General features: G+C 37.0%; 2 protein-coding genes across 2 annotated transcripts; both read left to right on the plus strand.

The window, feature by feature from the left end:
• Nucleotides 1-774: 774 nt before the first annotated feature.
• Nucleotides 775-7,532, plus strand: LOC116286345 (uncharacterized). The gene is made up of 7 exons (XM_031692822.2): nt 775-1,027; nt 1,863-1,997; nt 3,633-3,735; nt 4,002-4,191; nt 4,313-4,686; nt 5,158-5,312; nt 6,023-7,532. The coding sequence occupies exons 1-7, from the start codon at nt 866-868 to the stop codon at nt 6,158-6,160; spliced, it is 1,257 nt and encodes a 418-aa protein (XP_031548682.2). The 5' UTR covers nt 775-865; the 3' UTR covers nt 6,161-7,532.
• Nucleotides 7,533-8,194: 662 nt separating this feature from the next.
• Nucleotides 8,195-18,040, plus strand: LOC116286315 (double-stranded RNA-specific editase Adar). The gene is made up of 12 exons (XM_031692794.2): nt 8,195-8,575; nt 9,636-9,847; nt 10,299-10,464; nt 11,077-11,210; nt 12,049-12,223; nt 12,438-12,526; nt 12,932-13,106; nt 13,293-13,779; nt 14,177-14,437; nt 14,782-14,978; nt 15,967-16,315; nt 16,856-18,040. Exons 1-12 carry the CDS (start codon nt 8,344-8,346, stop codon nt 17,067-17,069), a joined length of 2,691 nt encoding a protein of 896 aa, XP_031548654.2. The 5' UTR covers nt 8,195-8,343; the 3' UTR covers nt 17,070-18,040.
• Nucleotides 18,041-19,300: the final 1,260 nt, after the last annotated feature.

Raw genomic sequence — 19,300 nt, forward strand, 5'->3', positions numbered from 1 at the left:
CAAAAGAAAAACTAAGTTATTTCCAATTGTAGACAGTGGAGAAACGAGATATTTGAAGAAAAAAATATAAAAATGCTGAATTATGAGCCAAATATTAAAGACGACCCTGAAACCAAAAAGCCTAATTGAAGCAAATGCATTTTCAAGGTTTTTTTCTTCTTATATTTCCTTTAGAGCGTTTACTCAAGCTTGCTTTTTTTTTGTCTTTTCCGCTCTATTACAATTTCCCATCCTTTTTCGCTAGTTGGCAATGACCCAAGGTTCATTTACAGGCTCATGTACGTGCGTTTTTAAATGAATATTTACACAATATTAAATTACACATCAGACCATCACTCGAATGATGCGTCACAGATCTTTCCATATTTTTGGGGAGTTTTTGCTTCATTTCACTCGATTTCTTCTTATAAAATTAGAAATAGCTGCGTACTTCTCATATTGAATTTTTATCACGAGGCTATCATGAATATCCCGTGTGGTGGTGAATGTAGGAAAACTGAAATACTTAATGAATATTTAAAAATAAAGGAAATATATATTACGTAAAATATATCCCAAATATATTATAGTCGAATGATACAGACGGCGCCATGACCTGATCTGTCCAAAATTAAGGAAAAATACTTGATTTTGATTGGTTAACAATTTAACCACTTGACGTTGATTGGCTGTCTATTTTAAGTACATAAATCTGATTGGTTAATGGTAATTTGCCTTGAAGTCACGAGATTTGTCACGAGATCTAGCGAAATACGAATATACTGTCAAAAGATTTAATTTTTTCACTTATTTTAAGAATTCCAGCAAAATATATACACTATTCTCCGAGGTTGATGCATTGTTATTAAATCCAGAGTATTTAGGAATGTATAAGTTGAAGTGCAAGTGTTTGAATATTACGATTCACGCTCAAAAAGGTGGAGAAAGAAAAGCAGAAGGAAAAGAACTGGTGTCTGAGTCTTGTACTGCGTCTTTCTTCTCTGGAAACATTTTGGAGATCAAGCTTGCTGTTGGAGGCATTAAAAAGGTTAGAAAATAAATAAATATATACTAAATAAAGTAATCATAGTCCTAAGGTTGTTGGAATCATGTTTCTAGAGGTTTTGAAGCCTTCTTAAATCTATTTTTATGGATATGAATATCTAATGAATGCCCTTGGAGATTACAATAAATACGTGCAATTTTAAGCACTTTGATAGAATCGCGCCACAAGCAAATTTCTTCAGACTCTGCTGGCTTTGTTGATGTTAAAATGGTACATTTATTGACTACATTATTTGGTGATTGCAAAAATATCAGCCCTCAAGTACAGTCAAGTGATACAAACGATAATTTTTGTAGGTAATGAATTCCCGCGCATCCAATGGGTGATGCAACAATAGATTTTTGAGATTTTTTTTTGTTACTATGTTTTATAAGATCGTCAACTTTTAGTATCATTTTCTTAATATTTCTGAGTGATCCTACTGCAGTTTAAGCATGCAGCGTAATTGCATAATATGGAAGCTTCTTATGTTTAGTCAATTTCTCCAAACTTATTTGCATAATATATAAATACATTACAACCATACATATTATACATTGTACATATTAGGAATACGTTTATAACTGTCATGTGTGTCATGTGATGTTATATATCGTTTTTAATTGTCAAGTTAATCTCATGATTATTAATGTTACAGTTTCTCATCGCACTCAAAGGCCCCTTCATTTTTTGTAACCTTTTTTCCCCTTGTGTAATAATATATCTTATATATATCATCACTGCTGATCAACCTAACTAATATATTATATAACCTAATATACTTTTAACCATCATCAGTTTTGGAAGATTCTAAGGTTTCACTTATATCTTTTTATAGGAGGTAGATACCCTGGTTCGCAGGTCCACGGCAGAGGATTGGGATATTTATAGATGTATCAATTGTGAAACAGATGTGTATGCAATACATGCTGTGAAGGGTTTCGACAGGGTTCTGGTCAGCCCACAGCTAGAGGTATGTAAAATTTCTAAAATATATCCTTCGAAATGACAATATTCCCTTCCTGATAAAATACAATTAGAACAACTCATTTGAAGCACTCCCAAATCCCTTCATTTCATTTCCCCCTCTTTAATATGACACAGAAGAGGAGAAGAAAAAATTCCCCAAATATAAAATTAAAAATGCAATAAACCTATATTTTTTGGAGTGATAAAATGTCTATATTTTTGATGCCACTTCTGTATGAACCCTCTGTGTAGCACATTTTTATCTGTAAATTATTTAAGTATTTGGACAAAATTACTGTGCGTAGGATTCAACAAAAATATATGCATAATAGTTACTGTGAGATTTAGGTGTCCTTTATAAATTGCTGTTGTGAAAAACAGGGATTTATGGAGAAAAGCTGCTTTTTTAACCAGATAATATCACATAAGTCTATAGAACAGATGACCATTTCTTTTATTCCTTGACCTTGGACGTAATAAATGACCATTTCCTTGATTTTATCTCAAAGACACTGATAATGACTGTCATCCTATGCCAGCATTGTTAAAAACAATACAATATAAATCACTTAGGTAGCTAGACCATACCCTATATATTATACACAGAAGCAACGCTGCAAATGATTTATTTAGGGAAGGACTATTAGATAGTTGATGGGGGGGGGTTGCGTAAATCCAAAAAAAATATTGAGCAAGCACTTAAGCCTCAAAAAAATATCGTGCAACCTCTTCTGCTAGAAGAAAAATATCTAACTGTATGCAAAAAAATAATGTACTAGGGTTGATCCAAAAAAATAAACATCATGCAACCAAAATTCTTGCAACCCCTCCATCAATTATCTAATACTCCATTCCTAAGCATTAATTTTCATTTACCAGGGCAGTTGTATATTTGACCTTCAAAACCCAAATGCGACCAAACAATTCTTTTTAATATCAGAAAACTTTTCATCAATAATTAAGCTTAGTTAGCTGGTTATTTACTTACATATTACATATATATACACTTTATTGAGACTCCTTTAAAAAGGCTTTTCAGCAACAATAGACCTATCCCGAATTCGCTTGACTGGTCACAAAACAATGGTTTCAAGTCGAGGTTGAACTTGATGAATAAAAGAATCAAGTTCAGTCTTGACTTCAAACCATTGTTTCATGGTCAGTCAAGCGAATTCGGGATAGGTCTATTGTTATAAAATTGTATTGTGATGAAATGTGCTTGGTGAAATGTCCAGCCAAGGCAGATTATTTACCAATTAAGTGGTCATTTTTACTAGACATTTGTCTGATGACCCACATTATTGCAGCCTTGCAAAAGCAAAGCATAAATTTGAAAAACATTACATGAAAAAAAAACATCCTTTTTTCACGAGGGTAGCACTTAATAGCCAGTGGCTAACAAACCTGTGGCCCTCGTTCCGTGATCGAATTGGAATTTAGGAGTTGATTTTTACGGAGGGAGGAAAACTCTACTCATATACGACACTGAACCCAGTGGGGCTCAAACTCGGGTCGCATTGATGAGAGGCGAGCGCTCACACCGCTACGCCACCCGTGCTTCCCAAAATAAAGAACTATAGTTAAAATTATTTGAAATATTTCATGTTGTATTTTTCAATCTGTTTTTTTATTGTGTTAGAGTGATGTGGAAGTGATCAAGAAACTGGAAAGTTCACCTGATTTTTCACCAGCTTTCAGGATAATATTGAACAAGAAATCAAAAGAGGCTGAAAACGAGGAAGGTGAGACATCAACAATAAAAATATTGTAAAAATGACATGCTAAATGATGCCAATGGTGATTAAAAAAAGTTAGGCCTAACGAACCTAGGTCAAACGTCGAACTTTTCTATGCACCTAACTTAATTACATCAAAGAATGCCACCTCATTATCACCTGATATCCATTGTTTTTAACGAGTTTGGTGCATGGAAAGTTCGACGTCTGTTCTAGGCCTAATACAAATAACTAATTGATTTTGTGAAGTAACAATTTTTTTTAAAATGTAGGTAAACCAGTGTTACTTGGACAGGATCAACTGACTCATTCCATGAATCTTATCCAAGAATTAATCAAGAAATACTTAAAGGCAGAGGAAACTGCAGTGAATGAGAGAATAAAGCAATATACTGCAGAACAAAAAGAATTATTTTCCTCTCTAAAATCCAGGGCATATCAAGATAAATCAGCTATTTTTAGGTATATATTATCAGAGTGAAATTAACTACATTTACAGAACTTCAACACAAAATTATTTTGAAGTGCACGATGTAGAAACAAAATTTTTACTTGATCTGCCCGTCTTTTTGTTGTTCTACAGTGTTTTAAGTGATACCGAAGAGCGCTTGATGCAAAGTTCGATACACGAAGCTATGACAGAAACACTGGAGTCAGATTCTCTTCCCAGTATAGACCAAAAATATCCTCATGGACTTGAATTTAAGAAACCAACTCCCCTTCCTGTAAAGAAATCTCATGTGAAGAGAGACTACCAATCAAAACCATCTGGGAAATTCATGGCTGGTTCGCCAGGAAATCAATCTTCTAACATGCAAAGGCATCGGCCACCTGTGCATAAGGTGCATGTGAAGACGCAGCCTACTGCATCTGACACCGACCCTATGTTTCCTCTTGATGGCTTTACTAATGACTGTGAACCTTTCTTTGAGTCAGAAGAAGAGGATCTCAGTAGTGGTAAGTATTGCATAGTGAACAACATTTTTATGTCTCATAATCATTTTATTTGAACATTTTTCAAGAGTATCTACTCTCTTCCTTCACAAGTAAAACAAACTAACAAAGCAAAGCTATTTATATAAGGATGCTCATGAATAAAGAAATAACCTAAGATTTACATGATGGAGTTCTTGCTTAGAGATATGGAGAGCCTGATTTTGAGGCTGGATTTAGTCAAAGGATTTTTCTCTAGACTCCACAGCTTTAGTTGTAGCGTGATCAATGACATTACAATTATGCAAAGGATGGTCCTCTTGATTCCACAGTTTTACTTGCTCCATAAAATCTAACACTAAATACAAATATGTAGCTTTACCATGTTCTGGCTTTATTAGGTCATTCCAGAGGTTGAGTTTTCAGTGCTCAATACTGCTCAGATATTATGCTTCTATACTTCAGGTGATTTACATTCTTAATATATTTTCACAGCAGATAACAGCTTTCAAAGTGAAACAGATACACCGATACTCCGTAACCTTGCAGCAGTAAAGAAGCCCCATGTATATTCAACATCAGTGCCGATATCTCTACCAACTGGCATGAAGACAGCACACTCCTGGGAAGATGATGATGATGATGATAATGTGAGTATAGTGAAAAATTATGCTGCGATAATAGTAGAATGTCTTGAGTTACTGTAGAATTTGAAAAATTGCAGTTTGATTTATGAAATAGATACATATAAAAATTAATACATGTACAAGTGTGTGAAATAACTGCAAGGCAATCGCCGGTCATGGTTACTGGCCAAATTAGTTTTAGTTCAATCATTTCTTGTTTCTAGTTCAACCTTACTGGTCAAAATTACCAGCAAGGCAAAGATTTGACTGGACAACTTCCAATTCTGGGCAGATATTTCTGAATGTCCGGCTGTTATCTTAAGCCCTGGATGTTGCTCCACTTTCCACACAACTGTTGAGTACTCCCCTCTATTGCATGTATATCCAGTGATTTTTGCAGCATATTGACCACTTCAGGTGTTTCCCTAGTATTTTCTTCAAAGATGGCTTACAGGCCTGATCAAACTGCAACCACAAAGCACCAATACATTGGAGACTTAAACTATCATAATACATCATCAGTTTTCTCACACTATTAGAAAATCTATTCAAAGAGTAACTAAATATATACAACTTCTACATTCTAATTTTATCTTTGAGCTTTCACCTAGTTTGAAGCCTGGCTCTGTTGTGATTGTTCCACGCTGGGATACAAAATCATTTGTGATACAACAGCAAAGGTCTAATTTTTCCTTAGATTTTTAGAACTTATTATTATTGTTTTTTCCCTTTAGACTGCTGTACCCGAATTAAGTAAAATTGGAGAATCAATGAGAGCACTAGCACGAAGTGTTCAAGGAAACACTGAAGACATGTTTGGAGAATTACCACGACCAAGATTATTCACAGAACCCAGAATCAATTACAGATAGTTGCCATGGAAACAGAGTTAGCATAGCAATAGTGGTAGATACAGCCTGTATATAGAGTAATATATTAATTTATTGTATGGTTTTGGGAAGGTGTAGATAGGATACGGTGTACTCTAATGATATGGCAGCATGTAATGATGGAAGATAAAAAAAAGATGTGTGCTCACTAAATACACCAATCTGGCTACTATTATGTCAGGTAAAAATATGAAAAAATCTGGCAAAAGAAGAGTAATGACAAATATCGTTAGGCAATCCTACAAAATGTATGCCTATGACTAAAATACAAGGCCATCTTAGACAAAAGGATGTCTTATTGACTACTATGTAGTCTGGTATTGTGTACCATGCAGAGATTGAGCAAAGAGTTGCAATCTATTATCGCATTACTTTATTATTCATACCCTACCATCAAGACTTGTGCGGGTATGAATAATATGTGCAAATGCTATTATATCTATATAGGCTGTATGTTCTTTACTAAATCTGCTAGGCTCCGTTGAGAAGGCTAAATGATGGACAAACAAAAAAATTAATAAAAAATTTCAATTTATGGAAAAAAAATTAAAATTATATAATGAAATAAAAAACAAGTATAATATTTAGTAACTTAGTGTGAATAGAGGTGGACATGGATTAGTTTGAATATTTAAAGGATAACAGTGAAGAAATTGGTCCCAAATATTTACTGTAGTTAACTTGTTGACTAACAGCCACCATGTTTGATATGCTATACAGCCAATGTACCAATCATGACAAGGCCAGAGTTTGGGGTATTCTTTACTGTTACCTATTTAGTTAAGGCGTATCATATAAGCTGTGTGCACAGTGTGTCAAATTCTTTTATTTTATCACCTTTCTCTATACTGTTCATAGAAGTATTCATAACAGGAAGTGTGTCAAAGCATCCTCAGTAATCCCGAAGTAAGATTTTGTCTCTTGCATCCATAAAAAGAAGTATTTTTTTCTGGAAGCGAGAAACAAACAACAGAATCTTACTCCTAGGTTACTGAGGATGGAGTGAAGACAATTAATCTATGAAATAAAAGAATACTAGTCAACCTGTAATTGATGGTTTTCTAGGCGGCCATGTTGGAGGAACTTAACAAAGGAATTGTCAATGAATTATTTTGTTGTATCCTCCAACATGGCTGCCATTCCTTTTGTTATTTAATTCTCTTGGGAATGGTTGAAAAACATCAATAGTCAAACAAAAGAAAACTGGAATTTAGGGTCTACTAATGTGTAGTGACTTCACTCAACTATGTAATGTACATTAGGGCAACGGGTCATAGATAGTCTAGCAGGTATTTACTTAAGGCTTTTTTCATGTTCACTCTATTGTTTTTCAAATAAAATATATTTTATTTAATATTTCAGCTTATTTTTAGTGGGAATGAAAGAATAATATTAGACTAGCTCCTCCCTCGGCCAAATTGACCATAGCAAAGACCAAGGGAAATACAGGACCTGCTCGCAGTCGAGCCAGGTATTTAACAGAGGCCGGCAGTCTCTCATCAAGAGAAATTTTTTGCCGCTAAGAGAGTCAAAAGCTTTTAATTAGTGGCAGGCATTGAATCTGTGTCTGGCAATCTGTAATCATGCATGAGAGATTTTTCTAAGTGGCATGAAGAGGGTTGTATTCATATTCTGTGCCAAGAAGACAAACATGTCAAATTAAAATTTCTTAAGCTGAGGAGAATTACTTGAAGTTTCTGTACAAAGTGAATATTTTATATCGATTAGAATTAGTTTTAGTTGAGAAATGAGAAATCGTCGAAAATTTAAATCGTTGCAATTAACTGTCTGTCTGTCCTTGCTCCGGGTGTATTCAAACGCCATAGGGAGCCCAAAAAGAAATCATAAATAAAAAATCATTCCCAGCAGATGTCTTACGTTAAAATCTCTTTAACCTTTTCTATTGCATTGATTATTAAAGCGAGTACATCTCAATCCGAATACTAAATGATTATTTGAGCAAAGTATTTTTATAAGATTTTGGTCTCGTGCCCATGCCTGACGTTTGAGGGAAGTTGGATCCCAGTTAGATCAACCCTTCGATCCATGTGCTGAACAAAGAACAACCAAGTAAAACCAATCTTTTGCCCCGCTTCTTAGTGGAAAATCAGTGGAGTTTTTCATCACGAGCTTGCTCAATCAATTCTCTGTTCCCTCAACGAGAAATGTTTGGTAATTTCGTGAATAAAAACGCAAGAGCGGCTCTGAAAGAATACGGAGACTTTAACGGTGTTGGAGTAGAATACGAAATGTTGGATCCTACAGGACCTCCTCATAGTCCTCAATACACCGCCCGTGTTATGATCGGAGAAAGCCGTTACGACACTGCTACGGCAGCTACCAAGAAAGACGCTAAAGAATATGCTGCTGATCTTGCACTGAGAGCGTTGACACAAGGTAAAAACTTCTTATAAACGCGCCTTCGCCTTGAACCAAGATGCCATTGTTTATGCACTGTGGTTAACAATACCTACATGGAGTTTGATTAGTTATTCATGGCTTTGCTATGGTCTTTAGATACTCATACATCTTTTATTTTGAATAAAAAGTGTATTCTAGAGGCTTGTATTCTGTATTTAGAAGTATTTCGAGGCTTATTTGAAGGAGATTAGGGTTTGAATTTCGCTAACAAGCGTGTTATGATTTTGAAGTGAAAACAATAACAGCAGCAGCTTACAACTAGCTGTCAGCTGGCCTGACACAATCAAAACGAAAGCACTTGTCGTTAGCGATAAAAAGCCACTTTTAAGACACATCTATGGTTAAGGTATAATATCTTGTTCTCAAACCAAGGTAACGATACCTGTTTATCCATCGTTGTGGCTGAGTTTTCTCTCATTAGGCTTTCACATTTTGATTGAAAAAAGAAAACGTGTTGACACGAAATACTTCACCAAGACCTTGAGGCTGCGAGAACATATGCCCACAAAGCTTGAATACTTGATAAAACAATTAACAAACACACCAACATACAGTGAAGGCTATATTTTTTCCTATTCACTTTTTCCTATGTACTTTTGGCAAAGATCATTTATTTATTTTCTACCTAAAATGTTAATATTTAATGGAAATTTGATTATATCATTGCGTTATTATATAAATGATAATTTAAAGACTTTTTTTTTAAACTTTGGCAACTGGAGCATGGAATAATAAACATAATGGTAGGGAAAGAAAATAAAATAAAGTTGATTCATTTGATATTAGTCATACCTTGTTTCTGGCCTAATGTTACTGTTCAAAATTATCGACAAGGCAAAGATTTGACCAGTCAAGTCCCACTTCTGGCCAAACAGATTTGTCATTTTTTTCTCTGGCTATACTTACTGCACTACACTACCCTTAAGGCAAAGAAGAACCAAGAAGCAGGCTCTCGATTTGCATGAGATTAGAGATGATGCATTAGAAGGGCTCTACTACACACACTAATATATGAATGATATTTTTTATATTTCAGAACCTGGTGCATACCATTCTGTTTACCCAGGAACATTAAGCCAAGCAGGACAACCAAGTCTTTCATCTGGCCTCTCTTCCTCCCTCCCTTACAGACGATACCCTAAGCGTTTAAACCGTAAGAAACAGTCCAAAAATAACCAGCTCTCTGCCCCACCAGACAAGGATCCTGTTATGCTTATTAATGAGTATGGACAGAAGATGAACACAACGGTAAAAATATATTTATTTGACACCAAAAAAACTTTTATTCATGTGTGATGCTAAACAGGAATTGAACCTGTTACCCCACGGGTAGCCCAAGCTTGGTTTCCGTGGTGTCCTGTTATAAGGAAATGTATGGAGATTTATCAAAAACTCCAATAAAATCATTGAAACGTGAAATAAAGCCTCGAAATTTTACCCGATCATTGAGAAATAGCACTTCTTTCGCTCTGCGTGGTTATTTTTTGAATTTAGCCCGTTTTAAGATTTTTTTCCCCTCCAGTAAGAAATAACAGAAGGTTGGAAACTCGAGTCCCAAAAGCGAACCATCACGGGTCTTTGAAACCTCGTACATCTTCGAATTTTCTCCGCCAAGTTTAGTATATATAGCTTGAAAAAATATGCCTTATGCTGACTGGAGCTCAGATTCTAACTACTACTGTTTGTTTGTCTGTTTTAGGTAAAGTTTGAAGATACGCCGTGTTCTTTTCCTGGGATGTTTGAGTCATTTGTATTTGTTGGTTCACAAAAGTTTGGTCCAATGAGAAGCACTACAAAGAAGATGGCACGTAAACTAGCTGCGATAGTAGGCCTGAAGGAGCTTATTAACTGGGAACCCAAACAAGGTAAGAAAGAAATGTATCTTTTGCATCTTGGTTTGATCTATGAATCAAATTGAGCTGATCCTTGCAGTACAGTATATGAAGCAACTTATGCAGCTGTAAATTGATCTATAAACTAGCCATGCCCTGACTTAGATCAGCCGAGAGGTTGTGTCAGGGTTTGATCTGTGAGTTAGCCATGCCCTGACTTAGATCAGCCCAGAGGTTGTTTCAGGGTTTGATCTGTGAGTTAGCGTGGACCCTGACTTAGATCAGCCCAGAGGTTGTTTCAGGGTTCTATCTGTGAGTTAGCCGTGCCCTGACTTAGATCAGCCCAGAGGTTGTGTCAGGGTTTGATCTGTGAGTTAGCCATGCCCTGACTTAGATCAGCCCAGAGGTTGTTTCAGGGTGCAATCTGTGAGTTAGCCATGCCCTGACTTAGATCAGCCCAGAGGTTGTTTCAGGGTTCCATTTGTGAGTTAGCCGTGCCCAGACTTAGATCAGCCCAGTGGTTGATTCAGAGTTTGATTTATGAGTTAGCTGTGTCCTGACTTAGATCAGTCAGCTGGCTGCTTCAAGGTTTTAATAAAATTTGAAGGTGATATAATAATCACTAATAATATCTTCATATTCTAGGGTTGTATGACGCCAAGCCTAATGCTGCTGTGCCAGAGCTAAGTGTAGAGCCATCTGCAGAGGGTGACGGCATGACACTAACCAAAGATCCTGTTATGCTGTTGAATGAGTACTGTCAAAGGAGCCAAAAGAAGGTTTGTTTATGGCTAGTACGAGAGCACCATCTTTCTTCTATTCTGAATCTAAATCAACCTTGTTGCATAACAAAGTTACCATCCAAAACAAACTGTTTAAAAAAAGAAAAAGTGCAGAATTAAACAGAAAATGAACCTAAAAAAACTAGTTCAATCTATCTATTAAGCTTTAGCTGTTGTATCGCAGAATAGGACAATCACAACAGAGCTAGGCTCCAAATTAGAAGATAGAAATATAGAAGATAGAAATATAATTTATAAGTTGATTTTGAGGAGAGAGGAACACCCGAGAACCTGGAGAAAAACTCCTAAAACACAAAAGAGAACCAACAAACAACTCTACTCACATACGACACCAAGCCCAACATGACTCAAACTTGGGTCACCTGGTTGAGATATAACACATTAGCAGCACATACCACCCTTGCTTCTAATAATATTAAAAAATGGTAGCTGCATGGAAACAGTGACAACAGTGAAACAGTGTGAGTCTTCAAGAAAGTGTTTTCTCATTCTTTTATGTGTACATGTAAATAAGCCTAGTGTCTTCTACTTAAAGTGGATAGTTGACAGAGGGAGCTAGGAAAGCCACTGAGGGATCCAAGAAAAAAAGCCTCAGGAAAGGGAGAGCACAACAAATCAAACAAACTCAGCTTACATATTTTATGTGGTTCAGATGAGAATCCAGCATGCAACAGGCATAAACTAGGCACCAGTGAGACCATCCATGCCACGCATCCCAGAGATGGTAGTGGGCTTGGGATTTAAAACCTACCACTACTGTACAACACAGTGATTGAAGAAGTGCATTACGCCATTGTTTTCTTGTGTTATGCAGATTGTATTTGAGGAGGTACAAGAAGGTGGTACTGACCATAACAGGGTGTTCTCATACCGTGTTATTATTGATGATCACACTTTTGAGCAAGGTAGTGGTGCGTCAAAGTCTAGAGCCAAGAAGAATGCTGCTCTATTTGCACTGAAATCCTTATATGACATGCCTCTCTTTATGCGTAAGTATTTTTAAAGCAATGATGTCCTCCAAAACCTACTTTATTACGATGACACTCTCTTCCTTTCCCCAAAAAACATGAACAAAGTAGAATTAGAGCAATGTTGTCCTCCAACACCTACTTTGTTACGATGACACTCTCTTTGTTCCCCAAAATGACAACATACAAGTAGGATTTAGGCTGAAACTTTGCCTATTTTCATTTATGTTTTCAGCTGAAAAGCAGGCAAGTGAGGCCATGTCAGCGTCTGATTCCCACCCTGTGAGCATGCTCAATGAATATGGACAGAAGCACAAGCAAAAGGTGATAAGAAACAACACTGATATAAATGAACCTATAACCTACACTTTCTCATCTGATGTTTGCAATCGTTGAATATTTCATAAGGGTTTGGGGCGAGGACAAAAAATGATCCTGGGGGGAGGGGAGGGGCTAAATAAATACACTTAAATCCTTATAAACTATAGAATGTTGTATTTAATACCATTTCTCATATGGTGAACAATTATTAAATTCCTTCTTCCTATAAATATTGTGGTGCTGTGGGACTAACGGTAACGTGATGGGTTAGGTAGTTACTGTAGCACTAAACAGAAAACCAACAATTTTGGACAATTTAGTACATTTACTCTTTTATGAGCTAATAATGTGCAATCCACTGAGCCCAAAGTAACATTTTATCTTTTCTCCTATATCTGTGTGGTTTAGATTGACTTTGAAGACCTTGGCTATACTGGGCCAGATCATGGCCGAACCTACTCATTCCGAGTGATAGCTGGAGAACGGATCTTTGATATGGGGTACGGTGCTAGCAAGAAAGAGGCAAAGAGAGAAGCTGCAAAGATAGCACTGAGTGAACTCCTTGGTCTTGACTTGGAAATAGGTAATTATTGCACTCCATTATGCTACCTACTTTAGGAGAGAGGCAAACCGGAGAACCCTGGGAAATACCCTTGAATCAAGGGAGAGACCTAAAAAACTCTACTTACATGTGATGCTGAGTCTGGGAACATATCCCAAGGAGGTGAGATGCAGCTAGTGTACTACAACTATGTTTCTTTATTTACAGACAAAATGAACCAACCTCCAGCCGAAGAGGACCCAAGCAATGCCGCAAAAGGTCCTCCCAAGAATCCAGGGACAAAGAGTAAAGTGAGCGAACTGTACGAATACTGCCAGGCTTATCACCTTGAGCAACCTGAACCCAAGGATGTCTTCCCTGCTGACCGTACATCACCATCATTTCACTATGTCTCATACAAGATAGGTGACAAGGAGTTCTCTATCGGCGATGGAAGGAGCAAGAAGGCTGCAAGAGAAGCTGCCGCAACACTAACCCTAGACGAGCTAATGAAGAAGAACGAAGGATCTAAGTACACACCTGTAGGAACGACAGAAGCAGATCGCCTGGCTGCTCTCAGCTGGAATTGTCTGTCAAAGATCAGTAAGAATGCTCCTGATTCATGGAGATTTGCTGGCTACAAAGTCCTTGCTACTATCATCATGCAAGACAACGATGCTGAGCCATGCATTGTGAGCTTGGGCACTGGAAACAAGTATGTTTGTATTACACATCAATTTGATAATATCTGAATATTAGATCAGCAATCCCCTTCTTGTTATCCTGCTCCTTCTTGTTTTCATTCTTATTCTTATTCTTGTCCTACTCATTTTCCTTTTCCTTCTTCTCTCCTCTTTCTCCAGCAATCTCCTCCTCCACTTCATTTGATATCTTATTTGTAATGACACAAATTTATGCAAACACATGCTGATGTACTTGAAATAACAACATTGTAAAAAATATACATCATCAAAAAAAGAGGTTTTTATCCTCCTTTTTCTTTGCCTTCTTCTCAATCACTTCTTTCTTGTCCTTTTCCTCTTCTTTTCATCCACTTCTTAATGTCATCATCATCATTAATTGATGTCCTAATACCATCTTGTTCTCTTTAGGTGCATCAGTGGTGATCAGCTTTGTCTTGATGGCTCCATCGTGTTTGATTCTCATGCAGAAGTGATCGCTCGCCGTGGTCTGATAAGATTCTTCCTTTGTCAGTTAGACATCCTGTTCGCAAATTCAGGAGAAAAGAGCATCTTTGAGCAGCCCAAAGCAAAAGGCACCAAAATGAAATTACGTGATGGAGTAAAGTTTCATCTTTACATCAGTACGGCACCTTGTGGTGATGCTGCCATCTTTGTGGCTGGAAACACAAGGTAAGCCAGTTCCATAGAGCTGCTATGCTCAGCCTGTAGCAGTCTTAACTTTCTGATGTAAATGGAAGCTAATAGAGGCATTGCACCATCACAAGATGCCAGCCATGACAGGATGGTAACCCTATGACTTTGCTGCTGTGAAGTCCATCTATTTAAATAACTAACATACTTAACTAACGTACTTATCAAATTAGTATTTAACATGCTGGGTTTTGCAGTGAGGAAAACAGTAGATTCAAGGGGGAAAAACACTTGTTTTGTCATAGAGACCCAACGAACTCTGTTCACCCTTATCACTGAGTCCAGAAGATCACAATGTCATATTATTCTACTTCTCATTTTAGCCCAACAATCAATGGAATGAGTGAACCAATCTTTGGAAACAAGCAACATGGACTACTGAGAACTAAAGTCGAAAAAGGCGAAGGAACGATCCCACTTGATAGTAATGATGGGGTACAGACTATTGATGGGATTAGACGAGGACAGCGACTCAGGACTGCATCGTGTAGCGACAAGCTAATGAAGTGGAATGTCCTCGGTAAGTCAGAAAATGTTATCTTTTATTTGTTTGTATGTTTGTTTGTTTGTTTGTATGTATGTTTGTTATCATCTAAAATCATTAAATATAATGCCTAACAATAAAAAAATAATCAAAAATGTAATGCTTCCTCTGACCTTCAAAACTAGTTGTACTCTTGTTGCTAAAGCCATTTTGAGAGTCCATCCTAAGTACAAATTTTGCCAAAAAAAGCTTGTAAAAATAGAATAGAAAAATAACATATGATTGTTGTTTGAGAAATTGAGGTGATTCGTTATCAAGAAATGGACAAATCCGAATTGATTTTATTTCCGTTCATGTGGTTTTAATCATATGGTTTGTGTTTCCATGATATCTCTGCGACCACATTTGAATATCGTTACTTGGTATCAGTGTTGAAAAAACATACATTTTGTCATTGTCATGGTGTCAGTGTTCCAAAGCATACATTTCATCTTCGACATGGTATCAATGTTACAAACCTATGTTTCGTCCTTGCCATGTTATCAGTGTTCCAAACCTACATTTCGCAGTTGCCATGGCATCAATGTCACAAATCAACATTTTGTGGTTGCCATAGCATCAATGTTACTACTATTGCATTGCCATGGTATCAATGTCACAAATCAACATTTTGTTCTTGCCATAGCATCAATGTTACTACTATTGCATTGCCATGGTATCAATGTCACAAATCAACATTTTGTTCTTGCCATAGCATCAATGTTACTACTATTGCATTCCCATGGTGTCTATATCCGCACACCAACATTCCGTTACTATAGTTATTTTGCGGGGCCTTTTATACGTCATTTTGCTTGAATTATGCATTACATGGCTTCTATGTAATCAATAACTTGTTGTGTTGATAGATAAAATATCATAAATAATATATAATGCAAACGTTTAAATTAAAACCATAAAATGTACATAAACAGCCTATCAATATGGAAACAATGCCATAACACCTTTAAAACCTTAAATCCAGGTATGCAAGGTGCGTTGCTAAGCAACGTCATCGAGCCAGTTTACTTGAGTTGGCTTGTGGTGGGAGACCTGTTTGATGCCGGACATCTCTCACGAGCTCTCAGCGCACGCGTAGAACGTGACGGAGAAAATACCTTTTCTACAAAGCTGCCGGCTCCTTATCACGTGAACCATCCCACATTACACTGCGGTCGTATTGCGTCACATGACTCGTCACGCAAGGTTGAGACGAAGAACAAGGCAAAGAACGTGACACTTAACTGGATACTGGAAGATGAAAGCAAAGTCGAGGTATTCGACGCATGTCTGGGTTGTAATCCAGCTGTCAAGTCACCTCCAAGGCTCTCAAAGTAAGTCATCTTTTATCCTTCAATTTGATCTTTTTATCATTATCTAGTGCTCCCATTGTGGGTTCAGTATAAATTAAAATCAAGCGCGCTCAAGTGAATGCTTCTGTCACTGCGTAGCGGAGAACATGAGTAGCGTCCAGTCCACTTGAAAAATATATTTGTACTGGGAAATATTTTTGTACTGGGAAATACTTTTGTACTGGGAAATATTTTTGTACTGGGAAATGTTTTTGTACTGGGAAATATTTTTGTACTGGGAAATATTTTTGTACTGGGAAATATTTTTGTACTGGGAAATATTATAACTGTCTGGCATACATATATGTGTGCTGAAATACACATTCTTGTACTGACATTAATATATTCGTGCCCTTGTGGGCCACCATGTTTGCTTCTTGACGGAGACCAAAAGTATCTCAAGCGCGATAGGTAGAAATGGTTTTTTTCTGCCATTGATTTTGATCACTTGATTTTTAGATTTAATTCATTCGTTGCAAAGTTTTAATATCATATCTAACATTTGTCTTTTTCCCTCTAAAGACTTTCGCTTCTGAATACTTTCAAAGAAGTTCTATCCAAGAGTCCTGATGTGACGCTCGAAACCGTTCTCGTGGCTTCGTCTTATCGAGAAGCCAAGAACATGGCACAAGAATACACCAAAGTCAAGTCTCTTTTATTCAAACTCATGAATGAAAAAGGATACGGATCCTGGGAACTAATGAAGAAACCTGTTGAACTGGACCAGTTTTGCTGAATGGAGAAAGGGTTTGACTGTGTCTTTAGATTCCAGGACACTGCTTTTAATTAGTGGACATGATGCTTAGAGAGGGTCTGGGTACGTGTTATGCTAATGCTATTTTAAAAAAAGAAGAAAGCTGCCGTGTATATTTCTGATAAAACAGGTCATACTCCCTCCTCAATTTAACCTAACATGCTAAATTCCGATTCGATCTCTGTGTTAGCCATGCCATGCCCTGACTTAGATCAGCCCAGAGGTTGTTTCAGGGTTCGATCTGTGAGATAGCCGTGCCCTGACTTAGATCAGCCCAGAGGTTGTTTCAGGGTTGATCTGTTAGTTAGCCATGCCCTGACTTAGATCAGCCCTGATGTGGTTTTTTAGGGTTAGATAAGGTTTCAAAGAAAAATGATATCATAAGAATCATAAGTGCTTTTAGCTGTAGTAATAAGGACCCACGTGTATCTAATGACTCTGGTATAATAGCCTTAGAGCGTGTGCTTTGTATTAAGGCGCTTGCTTAAAGGTGGCAATAAGGTCCCACTTGTATCTAATGACTCTGGTATATTGGCCTTAGAGCTTACTTATGGCTAGAGATAGTGTGCTTTGTATTAAGGCGTTTGCTCATAGGCAGTAATAAGGTCCCACTTGCATCTAATTACTCTGGTATAATGGCCTTAGAGCTTACTTATGGCTAGAGATAGTGTGCTTTGTATTAAGGCGCTTGCTCATAGGTAGTAATAACGTCCCACTTGTATCTAATTACTCTGGTATAATGGGTATTTTAAGGTTTGTTAAACAGTTTTGATATCAGTTTTTATTGTGAACTTGGGTGTTTTATTGAGGAATTATAAAATATGCTGTACATATATATCACGTAGATTCTTACCAGACATAAACGCACATTAGAGTCGACTATTAAAACGACTTACCCTCAAGATACATTAGTAGACGTACTCATAAATCATATAAAGAAAAGAATAATCCAATCAAGTGTTTTGTCATATTGGTTGTTATCAAGACTGATTGTGTCGAGTCGTGGTTTTGGTTGTTTTTTCTCCTTGTCTGTTGCCCTTGTGTTATCGAAAAACACTTCATTAACCCTAAAATATTTTTTTGGTTGCCTTAGTTGAAATATTTAGCACATTGCAAAGTAAGATCATTTTCAATTTCCGAGGTGAAGGCTTTTACAAGGGTGACGTACAGTTTGCCAAAAGGTGGAGCGTACATTTCAAAAAAAATTGTGCGAGCTATTTCCAGGATAACGAGTAATTTTCTGAGAAAAAAGGGGCCATATTTAAGAAAAAAAACATTTCATGTGCTTTCCACCCGTTGATACGTGTGAGGAATATCAATAAGCTTGTCGTCCCGTCCATTGTGACTCCAAAAGTGACAGCCAGTGTCCTTCCCCGTCATTCCTAGTACTCCTGAGGCAACACTGTACACGACACATGACGTCATCAATACTCTGTCACGTGACAAGGGACTTTGTTCCTACTCCTGGAGCAAACTGACACCGATAAACTGGAAAATAATGATGCCTCGCCATAACACGTGACACATGACGTCATCAATAATCTGTCACGTGATAAGGGACTTCTTTTCTACTACTGAGACAACACTGGCTGATAAACTGGAAAATAATTATCCCTCGTCTTGACACTTGATACGTGACGTCATAAACACTACGTCCAATGATAATTTTGTTTTTGACGTTTTTCGTTCTATTCAACATGGCGGTGTATAGAGAGAATGACTTTACGCACGTTTGATAGTTGCAGGAACCAAGATGCTTTGCGAGCGTCTATCTACTAGTTTTTGTAGGAATCCTTACACCCAGACTCTACTCGTTTTAAGAAAATGTGTAGAGTTTGGGCATTAGTATGGTGTGGATGAGTGGATGTGCTGGTCAGCACGCAGGAGAACTCTTTATTGCGATAAGATTTCAAGGGCACATGTAACAGGACTTGGGAGAAAAGTCAGTTTTGTTTGATTATGTGTTTATACAGGGTATTGAATATCATCGCTACTGACGTAGTAGTCTGAAGCAGTCATGTCTTGAAGAAATGAGGACAGAACTAAACGGAATGGATGAATGATTTTATGAATTGATGAATGAAAGAATTAATGAGTGGATGGATGGATGGAGGGATGGGTGAGTGAGTCAGTGAGTAAGTGAGTGAGTGAAAGAATAAAATAAGAAAGAAAATGAAAAATAAATGAATAGAGAATCCATAAATATATGAATG

Source organism: Actinia tenebrosa, unplaced genomic scaffold (assembly GCF_029948245.1).
Source record: "Actinia tenebrosa isolate PJP-AT-01 unplaced genomic scaffold, QUT_ActTen_1.0 PGA_scaffold6__47_contigs__length_16458017, whole genome shotgun sequence".
NCBI classification, from domain to species: Eukaryota; Metazoa; Cnidaria; class Anthozoa; order Actiniaria; family Actiniidae; genus Actinia; species Actinia tenebrosa.